Source organism: Tyto alba, unplaced genomic scaffold, assembly GCF_018691265.1.
Source record: "Tyto alba isolate M040663 unplaced genomic scaffold, T.alba_DEE_v4.0 Super-Scaffold_6, whole genome shotgun sequence".
Classification (NCBI taxonomy): Eukaryota; Metazoa; Chordata; class Aves; order Strigiformes; family Tytonidae; genus Tyto; species Tyto alba.
The window spans coordinates 2,962,756-2,981,874 of record NW_024881327.1 but is presented as its reverse complement, the minus strand read 5'-3'; the positions used below and the strand labels follow the sequence as shown (position 1 = coordinate 2,981,874).

General features: G+C 39.6%; 1 protein-coding gene across 3 annotated transcripts in view; it reads right to left on the bottom strand.

The window, feature by feature from the left end:
- The window catches only part of DDX60 (DExD/H-box helicase 60), a 48,240-nt gene that overhangs the window by 7,419 nt on the left and 21,702 nt on the right, over positions 1-19,119 (bottom strand). For all 3 annotated transcript variants that reach the window (XM_032983965.2, XM_042808416.1, XM_042808417.1), the window contains 15 exons: positions 17,906-18,001; positions 17,098-17,213; positions 16,430-16,575; positions 16,135-16,244; positions 15,923-16,027; positions 15,708-15,836; positions 14,756-14,883; positions 11,360-11,518; positions 9,958-10,102; positions 8,219-8,371; positions 5,703-5,807; positions 4,251-4,451; positions 3,098-3,202; positions 1,523-1,661; positions 760-881 (listed from right to left, as the gene is read on the bottom strand). In XM_032983965.2, the coding sequence (XP_032839856.2) occupies positions 760-881; positions 1,523-1,661; positions 3,098-3,202; positions 4,251-4,451; positions 5,703-5,807; positions 8,219-8,371; positions 9,958-10,102; positions 11,360-11,518; positions 14,756-14,883; positions 15,708-15,836; positions 15,923-16,027; positions 16,135-16,244; positions 16,430-16,575; positions 17,098-17,213; positions 17,906-18,001 (1,959 nt within the window). The remainder of the gene's footprint in view (positions 1-759; positions 882-1,522; positions 1,662-3,097; positions 3,203-4,250; positions 4,452-5,702; positions 5,808-8,218; positions 8,372-9,957; positions 10,103-11,359; positions 11,519-14,755; positions 14,884-15,707; positions 15,837-15,922; positions 16,028-16,134; positions 16,245-16,429; positions 16,576-17,097; positions 17,214-17,905; positions 18,002-19,119) is intronic.

The following is a 19,119-nucleotide window of genomic DNA, read 5'->3' as shown; positions in this document are numbered from 1 at the left end:
TCTCTCGAAGGAGCGGGAGGAGGGGCTCCAGGTGATGAAGTGGAGATTCCCCTGCAGCCTGTAGAAGAGACAGCGGTGGAGCAGAGATTTCTTTGCAGCTGTCTCAGTGGAGAGGACCACGCCAGAGCAGATATCCACACTGCAGCCTGTGAAGGACCCCAGACTAGAGCAGCTGGATATCTCCTGAAAGAGCTACAGCCCACAGAGACCCCACACTGGAGCAAGTTTATCCTGAAGGACTGCAGCCCACAGAGAAGACTCAGGCTGGAGCAGAGGTAACATGTGAGGAGGAAGGAGCGGCAGAGAAAGAATTGTTAAGAACTGACCACAACAACTCATTTCTCATTTCCCATCAGCTCTGCACTGCTTGAGGTGGGGGGGAGGTAAAGCAGTGAGGAAGGAAGGAGTAAAGTTGAACCTGGGGAAGGTGGTGTTGAAATTCTTAGTTTTTGTTTCTCACTACCAATATCCATTTTAATTGGCAACAAATTAATTTTCCACAAGTTGAGACTGTTTGCTGAAGATCATAACTGGTAAGCAATCACCCTGGTTTTGTCTCAACCCACAAGCTCTTACCTCCTATTTTCTCTCCCATCCTGTTGAGATGGAGGAGCAAGAGAGCAGCTGGGTGGGCAGCAACCTGCTGGCCCACCAGGCTACTGTGCATCAGTAATGACAGTAGTCTAACTGACAAAAGGAAACAAGCTCATCGAAGTGGTACATGACGTAAATTACAGTAAAGACAAATGCTTTCTCTACCTTTGACTGGCAAAATGTGCGTTTGTATTTCATTGAGCAGGCTGGAAGGTATTTTCTGCCAAATAGGTTTGCTAGAATGAGCACTAGCTTTTCCAGGACATCATCTGAAAAAACAGCTGTACCTACATCAAAACAGAAAGTACTTGGGTTAAGTACAAGTTAAAATAAACAACTTCTATTCAGGAGTTCCTTTCCCAGCTGCCACTGTCACGACAGAGGTTATGCAGAACTATGTTGGATAGAGATCAACTCATTACATACAAAAAACTCTGGTAGATAATCAAGCAACTAACAATATGTACAAACTAATACTGCATTCTTGTATGTTCACATATTGCACCGTATCTCAGTGCACAGAAGGGATGTGACTTATGCAATGAGACGTGAGCAGTACTTCATTTTTTTAATTTGTTGATAATCAGAGTGGTCATCCATCTTGTTTGTTACATGGCATTCAAACCTTGCTCTGGAGTCAGAATTATTAATTTTTCTATGTACAGGATACTTTTTTACCTCATCAGAATGTTTCACCAACAGTAAATTTAGGTTTGCGATACCAGCATTGCCATACGTGTGCCTTGGATTTCTCAGACAGAAACATAAGCATATGCAGGGTGCCTAGAGGCAGAGGACAAGGACATGAGAATGAAGGCTACGCAAGCAAAAGGTGGCAGCAGCAAGAAGGCACCGAGAAAATACGAGAGCTGTTGGGGTTACAGAGGCTGCCATAGACTCCAATTAAGATGCATGGAGTATTATTTACCTTTGATTGGCTGGCACAGTTTGTGGAATAAACCTTTCATGAGAAAGCTCACTAAAACAAAATTTGAAGGTTCGTAATAGTACAAGTGTGTCACAAGTCCAGCAAATCCTACGGGGTTACCTTCTTGATCCAAGTAGCCCTATTCAATTTAAAAGCAAAAAAAGTTTAGTTGTGAAAGACGAACTTGGATATGACAAAAATATAAAATGGTGGCATTCCGAAAAATACACCTTCAACCTAATGCATAGGTACCTATCGAGACCATTCCATTTCCACTGAAAGGCAAAAATTTGTCCTTACTGAAAAACAAGTCACTGACTATTTGAATATTTCCATGGGAGATCATCTGTTCTGCATAGCTGATGAAATCTGCTTAACATCTGCTATGCTAGCAACGCACAGGTCTTGTCTTCATAGTTTTAGCACCAATTTAGATCATGTTGCAAATGAAAAGTGCCTACAGTCACCAAAGTAAGATTTGATGCAACTTTCATTAAAAAAAAAAAAAAAATCTATTAACCCAAAATGTTTGATGGGATAAAAGCGCAGCAAACAGTGACCTGTCAAATACATTGCTGCAAGATGTTTGAGTGCTAGAATCTTACATAGTTTCTGAAAAACAACAGGACAAGCTCAGGGAACAATGCTCCATTAAAGGTTGTAAATTCCAGGACACCTCTGCTGTCAGAGATCACTCTGCATCATGCCCTGCAAGAAAGTAAGGAGTGTCCAGAGAATCATCATTATGCAGTTGCCCCTTTTTTTTATATATACACTTTCCTGGGAAAATTATTGAAGGCAGGATACTAGGTATGTGGGCCAGGTTTTGTCCAGTTTTTATGCTAACTGTAACTTTTTGAAAATGTTACTAATATCTCTTGTACACTGATGAGATTCTTCTGTTCAACAGGAGACTCAGACTCCTGGTCTCAGACACAAGGGACATCCAGCAGAGAAGGCAGAAATATTGGTTAGAGTTCCTCCGGGGAGCAGGGCTGGGAAACCTGGGCACACATGATTTGTTAACGTGTTCACTTGATTGGTACTTCCTACTGCCTGTAGTCCTGAGCGGTAAGCCAAAACGGAGCCACGCGTAAAAATTTTCCAACATGGTATCCATCTAATTGAAACTATTACTATGGAGAGATACACCGCTAATTTTCAGTCTTCTCCAAGACCTACTTCATAATTTTTTGTTAGAGATATAATTTCTCCCAGCATTTTGGAAATCATGTCATCCTTACTATGTTTTAAACCCCTACCATTTCACAGGCATGCATCTTCATATACAACATAAACGCACAGAACTCTTACTTTCCTAATCAATTCGTAATCATATAGACCATACCATAAGACTTTTCCTACTGAATTTATTCCATAAGTAGCTCAGAATTAACCTCAAACTCAAAGCACTCTAGTTTTATTTGTTTTCTTAAATTTCTAACAGAAAGAAATAGCCTATAGCTATGGAATATAAAATATATGGTTCTTTAAATGAAAGCATACTAACACAAACAAATGAGAATCTGTAGATTTAAGAGGAACTACCCTTTATGAGAATGACTTAAAACCTACCTCTTTGACAAGAAATTGCAAGGCAAACAGAAAATAAATTTTTAGTATTTCAGCATATCTTTCTCTTCTGAACGACATCAGTGAGTGCTTCAACACTGACAATGCCTGGTCAAACAAACAGGAAAAACAGAAAAAAAAAAAAATTAAAAAAAAAAAAAATTAGAAATCCAAGGGAATGTTGGTATTATACCAAGCAAAGAAATGTAATATCCAGCTTTTATGCTCTGTTTCATCAATTGGTTTTCAGGGCAAAAATGCTGAGTGGGGGGATATGTTGTACTTTTATGTACATTGAATGCCTAACTCCCAGAAATGCTTGTGAAAAAGTCCATCCTCTGTCTGTCAGATATGTGCTCATTTTCTAAATTTATGCTGAGGTTTGTAAAGTTAATTCCACGAAATTCATACAGATATCTAAAAGACAAGGATTTAAATATCATTAAACTAAAACCAGGAAGTTTTGAAATTACTCCTTACGCTTTAATGCCATTTTAATATTTAACACAGAAGTTTACCAATTTACTTTGTTATCTTAAGACTTACACCTGAATTCATTCAGTGAGTCCCTGAAAATAAACATCTATATACCGACGTGGATGTAAAAAACAGATCATCTGGAGGTAAGAGTTCATTAATAATTACAAGAGAAGACCTCTGACCAATTTGTAATCATGGCCAGGGGTTGTTTACTTAAATCACTGCATTAAATGGCAAGACTAAGAATTTTTTGATTCCAGAGAGTTAGTATGCAGATTTAAACAAGTGAGTAACACGTAGAATTTTCTCACTGTTTTATCTGAGAGCATTTCGTAGCTCCCCTCTCCCCTATGGAAATGTATGTTGACATCTTTCCCTCAAATAAAGTTGAATTTTTAAATACTGAAAAACTTCCTGATTCTCCAAGTTCATGTAAATACTGCATAGAACAAGAGTCACTAAAACTACCTTCCTGACAGTAGCATTCTTTCTGATGATAATATTGATTGCAAAGAATATATTCATGAAAACGGACAGTACAATACTGTGGAGAAGATGGCACATAACAGAAGCAGTATAGCGGAGTATGCAATTTCATTTGGAGGCAGATCTTCCTGCTGATGTTAAGGAAACATTATAATTAATTAAATTACTATTAAGAAAAGACTATTAAAACCTTTGCTCTGGCATCTGCTTTGTCATCAGCCTTTGCAGCCAACAGCATGAGTCTCAATATTAAGGAAACAGTCAGAGGAAACTGGCCTTTCAACTGAGGTACGTTGGATTTGATAAGTCTTTCAACTTTGGGCAGTGGGATATCATAGAAGAACACATTTCCAATCATATCTTGTCCCCGTCTGCCAGCACGTCCTGACATCTAGGAATAAAATATTTAATATTACATTATTAAAATAGTAAAATTATTAATTTTTAAGTACAATATACCTAAGTTGTATACACTGGTACCATCTAGACATAAAGCATTTATGCAGAATTATTAAAATAATGTGTGCAAAATATGGTGTATCTCAAATATAGCTGATTTACAAACGTGGTGAGTTTATTTACTTTCTAAAATATGAGCTTCCAAATTTGATAGAAGATCTAAACACTGGTCAAGATACTTACATTCTCTCACGTGTCTTTTTAACATTTATATTTCTCCAAGGTAGGTTTTAACTTCATTTATACTTATATACCAGCTTTGTTTACTAGTTACATTTAGCTTTGAATTTCTTCTTGGTAGATTTGGGGCAGAGGTATGAATAAAGAACAGAGTGTGAATAAGGAGTAAAGAGAAGCTTCCTACGGGTGTATTCCCTCGCTTGGATCACCTTTCTTGGTCAGGTCCGTTGTGGGGACTTGTCCCTTGTACCAGATGCTGTGACAAAGCTGGCGTCATACATGCACCAGAAGGGAGATGCACATAGGTCCGGGCTACTGCACAGATCCTGCTCACACTCTGAGTGCTACCTGCCAGGTGATGCCATCAGCTGCATCTGCCCTACGTGGCCTCCTGAACCAGAGGCAAACTGGCAGTACTTCATGAAAACGGAGGCTTGAAAAGTAGCACAAGAGCAGGGCTAATGAAGAGGTTAGAGTCTTTCAGCCCACCCAGTAAGTTGTGACATGACTGGAGACATTCTGTTTTACTGCACTTGCAACTTACACACTCCTGTGTTGCATTGGGTGGAGTGCCACTTCCAAGATGGAAGAACTCAAATGCCCCTATTAATCCAGTCAGCAATCTTCCTCACTACAGCCCCACTGTATGTTCTTATAGCATATTTTTCAGACATTTGTAAAACCCTGGGTAAAAGAAAACAGCTTTTGTCTTCTGGCTCCCATAAAGTGAAAGCCAAACCTATGCCTTTAATTCACTGAGCAACTACAATACTTTCACTGCTGAAATGGTTCTTTTGACTACTTACATTATTTGTTGGCTGGCAGTTCTGAAACAGGAAAATCACCTTGGCTAAAACCATTATTGTTACCAAAATGAACAGCTAAAACTTGGAACATACCCAGAAGCATATGTAAAACAAGACTTTTTTTTACAAATTTGTGTGTGATGACAGCTACATGTGCACTGTTCTTGTAACAAAAAGTAGGTGTTTTATTTCCATACCTGTCTGTAGTGTAGGGCATCTAAGAAGACAGAATCTTCAGCAAAGACAACAGATTTACATGGCATGTTGATTCCTAGAGCAAGAGTCGAAGTAGCTGTGACCACCTATAAGATATCAAACATGAGTATATCTATTAGAAATGGCAATATCCAATTTTAAAAACCACCTGGTTTAAAGTTTAAAATTAAAGTAAAATTAATTAATATAAAATTAAAATTTTTAAATCCAACTTAAATCAACAGGAATTTTGCTATCACTTTTCATGACAGTAAATCATCATCAAATTCATGAGGAATTTAACAGAGCTATGAACATATATGAACTACACTATAGTGTAGCTCATTTAGCTAATGCATATGCATATTGAACTTCTGTATCCTGAAAGCTTATATCACATCTTTTATGGAAGTCAAATTAAAGTAATATTGACACTGAACACAAATTGAAATATCCATGGAGGCAGTACAAAATACCATAATCCTACAGAGTTAATTTAACTAAAACGCATCAGTTGGCTGCTGTAGTAAAAGACAACAAAATGTTTCTGTAAATACATTAACAACAACAGGAGGGCTAAGGAGAATCTCTATCCTTTATTGGATGTGGGGTGAAACAGAGTGACAAAGGATGAGGAAAAGGCTGAGGTACTTAATGCTTTCCATGCCTCAGTCTCTAACAGCAAGACCAGCTGTTCTCTGGGTACTCAGCCACCTGAACTGGAAGACAGTGACAGGGAGCAGAATGAAGCCCCCATATTCCATGGGGAAATGGTTAGTGACCTGCCACTTAGACACACACAATTCTATAGGACCAGGTGGGAGCTATCCAAGCACACTGCAGGAGCTGGAAGAAGTGCTCAGCAAACCACTTATCATTTGTCAACAGTCCCAGATAACTGGGAAGGTCCCAGCTGACTGGAGACTAACAAACGCGATGTCACCTGGAAGGAGGATCCGGGGAATTACAGTCCTGTCAGTCTGACCGTGGTGGCAGGGAAGGTTATGGAGCAGATCATCTTGAGTGCCATCACGTGGCACGTACAGGACAACCAGGTGGTCAGGCCCAGCCACTGTGGGTTTATGAAAGGCAGGTCCTGCTTGACCAACCTGATCTCCTTCTATGACGAGGTGACTTGCTTAGTGGATGAGGGAAAGGCTGTGGATTTTGTCTACTTAGACTTCAGTAAAGACTTTGAGACCATTTCCCACAGCATTCTCCTGGAGAAACTGGCTGCTCATGGCTTGGACAGGTGTACTCTTTGCTGGGTAAAAAACTGGCTGGATGGCCTGACCCCAAGAGTTGTGGTGAATGGAGTTAAATCCAGTTGGTGGCCAGTCACAAGCAGTGTTCCCCAGGACTCAGTACTGGGACCAGTTCTGTTTAATATCTTTATCAATGATCTGGACGAGGGGATTGAGTGCACCCTCAGTGAGTTCACAGATGACACCAAGTTGGGGAGGAGTGTTGATCTGCTTGAGGGTAGGAAGGCTCTACAGAGGGATCTGGACAGGCTGGATCAACGGACTGAAGTTCAACAAGGTATGAGGTTCAACAAGGCCAAGTGCCATGTCCTGCACTTGGCTCACAACAGCCCCATGCAAGGCTACAGGCTTGGGGAAGAGTGGCTGGAAAGCTCCTGGTGGAAAAGGACCTGGGGGTGTTGGTTGACAGCCGCGTCAATATGAGCCAGCAGGGTGCCCAGGTGGCCAAGAAGGCCAACGGCATCCTGGCTTGTCCTGGAAATAGTGTGGCCAGCAGGGCTAGGGAAGTGAGTGTCCCCCTGTACTCGGCCCTGGTGAGGCTGCACCTCGAATCCTGTGTTCAGGTTTGGGCCCCTCACTACAAGACACTGAGGTGCTGGAGCCTCTCCAACAAAGGGCAGTGCAGCCGGTGAAGGGTCTGGGGCACAAGTCCTATGAGGAGTGGCTGAGGGAACTGGGGTTGTTTAGTCTGGAAAAAAAGGAAGCTGAGGGGAGATTTTATCACTCTCTACAACTACCTGGAAGGAGGTTGTAGCGAGGTGGGTGTCGGTCTCTTAAGTGAGAAGTGACAGGACAAGTGGCAATGGCCTCAAATTGTGCCAGGGAAGGTTTAGATTGGATATTATGAAAAATTTCTTCACCGAAAGGGTTGTCAAGCATTGAAACAGGCTGCCCAGAGAAGTGGTGGAGTCATCATCCCTGCAGGTATTTAAAAGACATGTAGATGACTTGGCAGTGCTAGGTTAATGGTTGGACTTGATGATCTTAAAGGTCTTTTCAAACCTAAATGATTCTATGATATGCTAATCTGAAGGACAGAAACTCTCAGTTAGAAATAAAGTTCTACAGCTATCAGTTCACTTAGTTTATTTTATTTGTTTGGAAACCTTCATTTCAACATTTTTTAAATGAGCATGACAAAGTCAATGCAATATATTTTACCACTGGTGAAAGGTACACTATATTTCTTAATTATACATATGAAGAAATTAAAATTTTAAAAAAAAAAAAAGAACTAATCCAAATTTACCAACCTTGATATATCCCAGCCTGAAAAGCATCTCCACTACTAGTCTTTCCTTGGTGGCCATAGATCCATGATGATACCCAATGCCCCTCAGTGCCATCATTTCTTGCAGGTAACGTTTTCTCTCAAACCTAATTTGATGAAAAATCTTCCTCAAAGTCTACAAATAACAAGAAATGTTAAGTATTAACCACAACCAGGTGTTTTTAATGAGAAAAAGTCTTTGATAAAGTTCCAAGCACCACAGAGAAATACAGCTATTCATGATCTTCAGTGAACCTGAATCCCAAAGTATATAATTGGATGTGTACCACCAGTAGCTTCATTATGACAACAAATCCAGGCTGCTTAGTACACTTCTATGTACCACCAGGTTTTTTCACTTTTGCAACAAATTGCATTACAACAGTCCCAATTTTCATACCATGCAGCTAGATGCAACCAGACGTGGCAAACTTGCATGTTGATGAATTTCCCATTTGAAGCATGGCCTCATGACTAAATACTGTGTGGCACAACCACAGAACAAATTCTTAAGTAGCTATGTGAAGCTGATACTCTTCTGCTCTTGTTTGTCATCCCTGCTAGGTACTACCATCTCATCTCACAACACGGTTAGAAGCTTCCCGTTCCCAAACTCAGAAGTAGCACTGAATTAAGCTTTCTCAGTGTTTTCTGAACTTCACTCTACAGCTACGTGCCATCTGTTCCAAAGTCCAAGCTACTTCTTCACTGCCTTTATCCATGCGCCACTGTGGGAAGCAGTGTTCCCTCCATGCTGGCTGACAGCAGTCCAAAGATGCCATCGGGATCCCAAGTTCCCAGGATAAGGAGTATTGAGAGCTTTCAAGTTTGGCCCCAATACACTGAATTTTCCTCTCCTTCAAGACATATCACTGTAAGCAGAAAGCATTATCAAGATACTTCATCAAAATTTTGAGCACCTTTCTTTGAATGAAGAGCTATGTATCACCATTACCTCTTTTAATAAAAAAAAACAGCCATGAAGAGACAGCTATATGAGCAGAGCCACTGCCATGTTTCAGGAAGTTTAAACCAGAGGGGATATCTGAGATCAAGGCCCAGTCACCCACTATTGCTGGAAATCACATCATATAAATCCCTTTCATAAATTATTCCTTACATATTTGTATACAAATATATACATTAATATTTCTGATGGACACCTGCAGATTTTCCATGCTTTTCTTACCTTTTATTTCCTCAGGGGGCGTAAACACAATGAAGAGCATGGAAAATTTTCCTTTGTGCACACTTGCACTTTTAGAGCCTCACATAATTTATTATTTAGTATTTTTACAAGATACGATGGGGTTTAAAAACGTTTTGATACGAACACAAAGGTGCTGCATAGCTTATGCTGATGACTTAGTCAGAAAAATGGGAATCTGAGGTCTGAATTAACAGTCTGCATTGCTGAATAGTTCATGGAAATTAATGCACTGTAGTATACATCCCCGGACTCCTATCACAAGGACAAGTCAACACCTTTTTAGCTGGCAGAACAAAAGTTGTCCATACATCTTAAAAATAGAGTTATCTGAGTTTGATACTTGGAATCAAATTTAAATGGAAATATTCAGAATGTTTCACGAAGTCAATGCATACTGTTATAAAGTACAACTGCATCACACATTATATGTGTTTTATGTACTTATGCACAAAATCATGCATTTTAGACAAACAAAACCAAATCCATGTTATAATTATCAGTGAATCACTTACATCTTCATCCACTGCTTTAGGATCAGCATAAGTACACACAGCAGGGATAGCAGTCAGCTTTTTAAGTCTTTTTTCTAACTGTTGCTTTCTAGTCAAAAGTACCACCATGTTTTCCATTTTACTGGAGCTCAACTTTTTGGTATCCCTGTATACAACACACAATTAAAAGTATTATTTTCATAATTAATATACATTTCTCAATTTTAAAATATTCTTTCGGTACTGAAAGATGCAGACTCATTCCCTTTTAAACTAGGCTCAAACATGGAGGCAGATCTGATAAGGTAAATTTACTGATAATGCTCACAGCTTCGCTTTATCATGGCTTGTACACAAAACAGCACGTAATTCTGCATGCAGCAGAGCGGAAGAATTCTGGTGATATGCAAAAATGAAGGAAGATGAAGAAAGCAACTTTAAGTCCCTCTTTTAGCAAACTAGTAAGCTACAGGATTGCACAGTAGAATTAAACATGAAAGAGAAACATGATGGATTTACTGTTAATAATGACATGGACTATAAGGATTTAAAACGGGATTTGAAGAAGAGAGGGGAGAGAAAACTATTTAGAGGCAGATTTTCAAGCTGCTTCAATGTCTAAATATGTGTCTAAATTTTTACTGGATTTTCAAGTTCTCACTTACTACTAATAAAGTCAGCTAAATCCATTCTTTCACAGTATCACAGTACACAAAGAGTGCACCGTAAATTGTCATGATTAGGAGGACAAAATCATAGTGCTTTATTTTCCTGACAATTCCGATAACTGTAGCCATATTCCATTGCCAAATGCCTTACAAAAATCCATACTCTATGATCACAAATTCAAAAAATTCAAGGTTAAGGAGGAAACAAAAACAGTACAATCCAAGCAAAAGGCTGACAAATATTCAAAGAACATTTCACCAGTCAGATGAACCCATACTTCAGAGATCCCCCACTGTAACAAGCCACAGTGAGGCTAAACTATGAAAATATTCTCCCACAGTGGCTGACCCAGCACCAGTGTCAGATGCTACACTGTTTTTGAGTTGCATGACAAAAGTTACTGTCTGGAGAAAGAGCCATTCTGGTATCTTGATATCTCAGTAGTGAATTATTCCAAATTGACCAATATCATACACTCAGGTGTCTCTGATTCTTACGTTGTAGTGCCAGCACCCTACACAGTGTCAGCAACACTGGTATCTTCCTGCTGCCTGGCTGTACACCAGCTACTGCTAATCGATATAGCTGCTCCTACCGTGTTGGCTGCTAGAGCACAAAGAGGAATAGGGACTACTATAATGCAAGCTGGATTAATGTGCTCCTGAAAGGTACATTCCCCAGAAATATGCTATCACAAAATTATGCTCGGTCATAGTATATAAGCTTTTTAATAATATATAGATATAATACTTACCGAGGGTTGAATTTTGTTAGCATTTTTTTCACTTTTCTTAGTTCGTCACTTAAATGTTCTTTTTCCCTCTCAGTATTAGCGTCTTGTTCACTTTTTTGTTTTTTCAACAAATTGAAGAACACATTCTTGGCTGAACTTTCCACTGAATCCACATTAAATCTTGAAGTAAAATATAATATACATCAGTTAGTTGAACTCTAATAGAGTTTTTATTTATATGTAATGCTGTTACGATAATATTCGGTGAGCTTTATCATCTGACAATAGTTAGAATCTAATCATTAGAAGCATACCCTTATCCCATCTCCAAATCATAGTCTGCGTTTACTTTCAAATTGATATTATTCCAAAACTGAATGGTAAAACGTAAAATGTTTCTGCCAATAAATTATAGAAAGCATGCTCAACTCTACCTTTCCTTAAGGTGGACACTAGGACATGCAGATAAAGCAAACTGTAGTTTAAGTAATTTTAATTCTTCTCAACTACCCGGTTGAGAACCAGTGCCTGTCTTTCTTGGTCTTCTACATAACTGTTCCTCCTCATAGTTTTTTTCAGTACTGGACTGTTTGTAGTTTAACTGGGATGAAGACTTACACAGCTTCACCCTCAAAGTATTTTTTTTATTCCTGTTGCAGCAGACAGATCCTGTTAACTAATACTATACAAGGTGTAGGCAACACATGGGGTGAGGTTGCATCCTAGTCCATTAGAATAATCACAAGTCATTCAAATCTGACAGTTGCCAAGAACAGGAGCAAAAATTGAAGGACTTTATCCTTTTATCCAGAAAGACCAAATATAGATTTTAAGGCTAGGAGGCAACTTCTTAACACGATTTTCATGGATAACAGAGCTCAATAAAAGTCACTGCCATTTACTCTTTTTTTTTTTTTTCCTCCCTTTGCAGCTCAGACTGAATGATCTCATTTCTCTCTGCCACTGAGTTTATTCAGCCATAAGGAGTACTAAAGTGGTGTCAGCCTTGGTGGCTCTAAGAAAAGAAAAGCAAACTCTAAGTGCTGTATTTTCCCTGCCACCAATGGCTGCAACAGCAGTTTGGCTTCTACAGCTCTGGTACTTGTTCCCTCAGGAGTGTCCATTAATCCCATGCTAATATAACACCATATAGGATGACTGCTTTGCAACCTCATTCATCAATAATGGCCTAGGGAGAAAAAGCTTACCAGCACCCATGAAGCATAAATATCAATCTATTACTCCAAGTCACCATCTACTACTTGTGAGGGCTACTCATCCCCTTAATCTCCACAAAGTTTCTCAGGACAGGGACATTTAACTAGAGATTTTTGGTTGGTTGGTTGGTTTGTTTGTTTTTTATCCTGCCTAACTTGTCCCTTGTCTGATTGCAAAGACACTGGGGAAGTCTACCAAGCGCTGTTACACTACACTTGTGACTTGTGCCTTAAAACACCCTTAGATAACAGATTTCTGTACCTCATCTCTCCGTTTGATACCACTAGGTTCTGCCTCCATGTTCACTGGTCTGGGATGCGGTTCTTGCCTCACCATGATCATTTATCAATTGTCTAGGATATTCATACTCGCAGTCCCTTGTCAGAGCCATAAGTCACCAAGAATTTCTAAGGACCCATCATTCCAGGGTAGATGAGAGGAAGGCACTTACCCATCTACCCTAAGGAAACGCACCTTGGAACTTCCAATTGAGCACCCCAAAATAATGTTGTAGGTCATACAGCAGCCCTGAAATTACTCCTTATTTGAAGGAATTACAAATTTCTAAGCGTCCTTTTGAAAACTGTCAGTTTGAGCTTGAAATCGGCCATAACATTAATTTACAATTAGACCGTGTCCTGGGTTGAGTGAGTGGTGGAGTTTTTTGGTGGCAGGGGAGGGGGCTATCGGGGCAGCCCCCTGTGAGAAGCTTCTCGAAGCTCCCCCAGCTCCACGTCAGCTCCACTTCTGTTTGGGAAATTGAGCCAATCGGCTGCGCCTCTGCGATAACGTATTTAAGAAGGGACGTGGTGACGGGCAGTGGGACTTGTGAGGAGGAGTTGCTGCAGCTGCATGAACACCAAGGTCAGTGGAGGAATGGAGGAAGAAAGGAGGGGGGAGGTGTGCTGGAGCAGAGACCCCCCTGTATCCTGTGGGGAGACGGCAGGGCGGCCCCCCCTGCCACCCATGAAGAAGGGAGGGGTGGGGGAAGGTGTTCTCAAGATGTGGCAATGCTTCTCACTGTCCTACTCTGTTATGTGTTGTTAGTGTCTGTAATAAATGAATGTTCTTTTTTTCTTCCCCTAACGAGTCTGCCTTTTGCTCGTGCCCATAAAGGGGGATTTTCCCCCATCCCAGTCCTATCTTGAACCCCAAGCCTGGCTCTCTGTCCCTTCTCACTGCCGGAGGGGAAGGGAGAGAGAGCTGCTGCATTGTGGTTGGCTGCCAATCAGGCCTAAACCATGACAGACCATCACTGAGAAATAGAAAAAAAAAATAATTTACCAGCAACCAGACTAATTTGAAATGTGCCATCAATACGTATATTCACTCTTTGCTTCTTCCTTTCTAGAGTTCTTTCAGAAATGCCTTTTTATCAGCATCAAGCATGTGAGAACTGAAATGGCAGTGAGCATTCTACCCCTAGTGTCCAACGTAAGGAAGGGCAAAGCTTCATACTGAGATGAGAAAACTTTCCATTTTCACACGACTGTACCTATGCATTATCACAATAAGAATATGCGCTAGGAAACTGTTTATTGACAAGCAGCTTCTTTTTAAGTCCAGCAGTGAGGTACATACCTACTTTACTAATATTAACAATGCCACTGATAATAACAGTATTGTCACTTGGCTCAAAGTTGTGCATATTTGATGTTAGGTAATTATATCTCACATGTATGCAAAACAGGTTGATATGATGCATGTCACTGCATGTAAGATGTGTTTGTTAGAAGCTATGCAATGGAATCATCACCATGTGGCAAACACACACATTAACAGACCCTCATTCCACAATTTTCTCTAGCAAATCTGCCCATACATACACCATTTGCACCTCTAAATGAACAGCATACGCTTTTTACAATTTTTACTGACTACACTGGGGCAAAGCAACCAAGAATCTGGCTCTCATTTTAATGTGATCCGGTTTCTTATAATTTTCTCTGACACCAAGCATGGATTCTACCCTTTCCACACAGTAATTAAATGCCCCCAGTTTCATTTCAGCTAGACTTTTAGTGCCATAAGGATACATGGGTTGATAGAGCCTGTAGGCCTTTACTTTGTATGTGTTCAAGCAAAGGTAACAAATACCATAAAAACGGCATTTGCCAAGCCATATCAATGCTCATCTCCAATACCCATTTTTCCGAATATAGGCAACACACATATAATACATGGAATGTAAATACTTACATAAAAAATATTGCAGGCAGCTTATTCATCTCATGTAATTTATCAACAAAGCTTGCAAAACGCTTCCACTTTTCCTTTTCTGAGCAATCCATAGGTTTTGGCTTAAGGTGCTCCAGTAGCTCATTCACCTGGCCAAAGTAGCATCATTGCAAAGATTTTAATGGCAGAAACTTCTCACTGGAGGCTAACAAATATGAAGACTCCATTTTCCTGTGTGAACTTCTATCGGCTCGAATTTTTTAAATCATCCAGAACTTCAATAGGCACATACAGTTCACAGACTAAAAGGTCTGCAAGTTATAAACTGACTTCGGTAAAAAGAGCTCAGAATACAAATTATTGTAGCATTCATGGCTACCATCACTATGCCAATAATAAAATATCACTAACATACTGATTATGATATATTTTCACATTTAACTGTCATATTTCAAGAAATTTGTTTGGGGTTTTTTTGTTTTTTTTTCCCATATATTCTTTATTTTTTCCTTGTTGTCGATTCATCACCACCTCATATTCCTTATTATGATATAGGAATAGGTGGCCTCCAATCGAGGACTTGATGTTCTGCTCATTGCTTTAATTTTTATCTTTTACATGAACATGCATACTGTCTGTGGTTACAGAGAAGGTTTCAAATGAGCAATGAAAAAAGCAAAGCAATGGTACAGTATTCTCACTAATTCTCGGAGATACCTAAAGAAATCAGGAATTGAAATCTTACAGCAGTATCAGAAGTCTGATTCCCAGAGAAGCCTGTGAAAATATATCATCTGGAAAATGTTTACAGAAATGCCAAATATTAGTGCTTATCTTTCAAGTACAGCAGCAGTTAAACCTAATAAAAAATAATTATGGGAGGAGAAATTGCTATGATTATACTATTACATATAATTGTTCTTATAGTGAAGCTGTACACGCTCTTAAGAAAGCATCCTGTAACAATTGTTACCTTCTGTCTTTGGCCAAGCACAATCCATTTGCTTAGCTCTCTCTTTAGTTCCTGTTCATATTTCCTCACATCTGACTTTTTTATTACTACTTTATTCTTGAAAGACACAAACTCCTCAGGGTCTAGTTCCTGGAAAACAAAATTATCATAAAACTTTGCAGTACTTCGTTATCTATTTATTTTGATATATTCTGCCCACAGTTGTGTATACACACCTGTGCCCTTGGCCACTCTTGCCAGACTTTTATCATTATGTCATAAAGCTGGATGCTCTCTCGTGGAGACAGAGAAAGATCTGAAGGAAAACCATAGTTCTCAATCTTGGAGGAGTGTAAACAAAAGAAAAATAAAGGAATCATTTTGATGGAATCCATGTTACCTAAACATAACAGTTGCTAAACAAGGTTGACACCAGTATTATGCTTACATGATTGACTGTTAGTGCAGCACATGGATGACAATGCTCAATGATAAAATCACTGCCCTTCAGAGAACACACATACTTTTCCAAATCATTGTATCTTTCTTCATACAAGACTGTGAAGAGACAAAAATGCCATCATGATGCTCTTGGTTGTTTTAAAAAGTACTTAATCCTGCAAGATGTGTTTTTATTTAAAAGAAAAACCAAAACAATATATGCTTAAGTGACAACACCATGATTACAGTTTTTGCAGAAGTAATGCTAAAATTTCCTAGTTACAAAATGTTCTCATACACACCCAGTCTAACACGATATGATTTCTTTTGTTCCTGTACTTTAGATTTCACTTTACACTTTCTTGTAAAGTTCTTTTCAGAGTTTGTAGAGCTTCTTTTTATTGTATTCTCGGCACGTTGCCAATACCTTTTCACAGACTGTAACCACCTACAGTACAAGAATAAAATACAAAGCTGTAAAAAATATTGTCAGAAAATTGCTACAGCGATAATAGATGAATTACTACAGTCTGCTCATTTTCTCCTATAGAATTTCCAGTCCCCCCTCTCACAATCTTCAGTGCAGTTTTCTCCAGCTTATCCCAGGGTGCAAATAAAAAAATGTGAAATAGAACCATTAGATATACAAATATAGTGCATGTGTCTTCTCTGATTGATGACGGACAAGTGCGCTTATCAGGCTTTGGCAGTTCAAATAGATGCAAAAGCCGCCTAAATTCCTCCGCAGGGCTCAGTTGCAGGGTCTGAAGTAATAGTAAGGCCTGGTCTCGTTACAGAGTTAAGAGTTACAGTATCATTTTGTGTCAATTGGGGGAGTAAGGATAGCATAATATATATATACAATGTAACTCCAAATCAGTTGCCTCCCAATAGTAATTGACCTCTCTACCGAAAACTGCTCATATCCAATTTAAATATGCTCTCATGAGCAAGAAAATTCCACACGTACTCAGTCAGATGTTCCGGGTTACTGACAGTAGCAGAGAGTGCCAAAAATGGACATCGAATTGTAACCAGAAGATGCTCCCAAACCTCTGCTCCAATTTCACCACCAAGACAATGGACCTATGTTTCGGGGGAAAAGGGTTAAAAGAAGAAATGTTCCTTATCAAAGTGCACCCATAACAGGAATTGTTTTGTGATCTGCAAAAATCAAAAGTTTGGAAAGATCAGTACAGAATAGTTCCTATGTTGTAGCAAATGACCATGAGATCCACACCAAATATCCAGTAAAACCCTCTCCAGACTTCACTGGATAGCAAATTAGTCTAAATTTCAATAGTACATTCACTGTTTGTACCCTAGATATTCACTGGAATCATTAGCAATTAATTATATATTCAAGAAAGAAAACAGTAGGAATTTTAGATTTAGCAAGATTAATCATTCACTTTTTTCCCGGAAAGACTAACAAATACCATATGATGTGGCAAGTGTATGATCCCAGTCTGGAATGCTCTATTTGTGCCACTGAGAGTACAGTGGTGGCTTTCAGTTTTTCAGCTGGTTGGCTTGAAAGAAATAAAGGAAGTTCCTGGTAGCTTTGATTGAGTTTTAAGAGTTTTAAGTTCTTTCACTGGAGTACATAAACACTATCAGCCAACAGGAAAAAGCAAGTAAGTCTGAAATAATATTTCTGAAAGTTGTTTTTTTTTTCTTACATGCAATAATATATGTAATGAAAAATTGAGTCACCAGTATTTTTCCTCAAGATTTTTGTATATTTGTTAAATTTGTTACTATTTAAAAATGCCTACCTCATCAAATATAACATATTGTATCCGTTTGGTCCATTTCTGGCAACGAGGAGACAGCATCAAGATTTCTAAACATTGAGGCACCGTCACTAGTATCTAAGCAGAAAGGTTTGTAAAGCATTATTTTCAACTGACTAATCAACTACAAGTAGATTCTATAGTTTAAAAGCATTTAAAAATATTAATGTATCTGATTTCAGAGTAAGCAAAAATGAATGCATGATTTGTCACTGCTATCTTCAAGAAGGGCAAGAAAGAGGGACTTTGACCGATTTCTATGATGAAATGCTGGCTTGGTAGATGAGGGGAGAGCAGTGGATACTGTCTTCAGTAAGGCTTTTGACATCACCTGTAAGATTCTCACAGACAAGGTGCTGAAGTATGGGACAGATAAGCAGACAGGGAGATGGAATGAAAACTGGTTGGAAGGCTGGGCCCAGAGGTTGGTGATTAGTGGTGCAAAGTCTAGCTGAAGGCCAGTAACTAGAGGTGCACCCCTGGGGTCAATAGTGGGTCTGATCCTGTTTAGCATCTTTATTAATGACCTGGCTGAAGGGAAAAAGCGTACCCTCAGCAGCTTAGCTATGACACCAAAGTGGGAGGAGTGGCTGATATGCCAGAGAGTTGTGCTGCCATCCAAAGGGACCCAGACAGGCTGGAGAAATAGGCTGACAGGAACCTTATGAAGCTCAACAGAGAGATGTGCAAAGTCCTGTACCTGGGGAGGAACAACTCCATGCATCAGTGCCTGCGGGGGGCCATCCAGCTGGGAAGCAGCTCTGCAGAAAAGGACCTGAAAGTCCTGTGGACACCAAGCTGAACATGAGGCAGCAATGTGCCCTTGTGGCAAAAATGGCTAATGGTATCCTGGGCTGCGTTAAGAGGAATGTTGCAAGCAAATCAAGGCAGGGGATCCCTTCCCTCTACTCAGCTCTGATGAGACCATCCCTGGAGTCCTGTGACCAGTTCTGGGTTCCCCACTACAAGAGAGACCAATTCAGTGGCCTTCTACGATGGAGTGACGATGTCAGTGGACAAGGGAAGAGCTACTGACTTATTCTATCTGGACTTCCGTAAGGTATCTGCTGTATGCTGGCAACCAAAGGGTTTTAATGTTTTGTCTTTTAATCAGAGAAGTAATGAACTGTATGTCCCTTAAAGATGAACAGGTAAGGTTGCATGCCATAGACCAAAAGTTTCTGGTAAGCAGTACA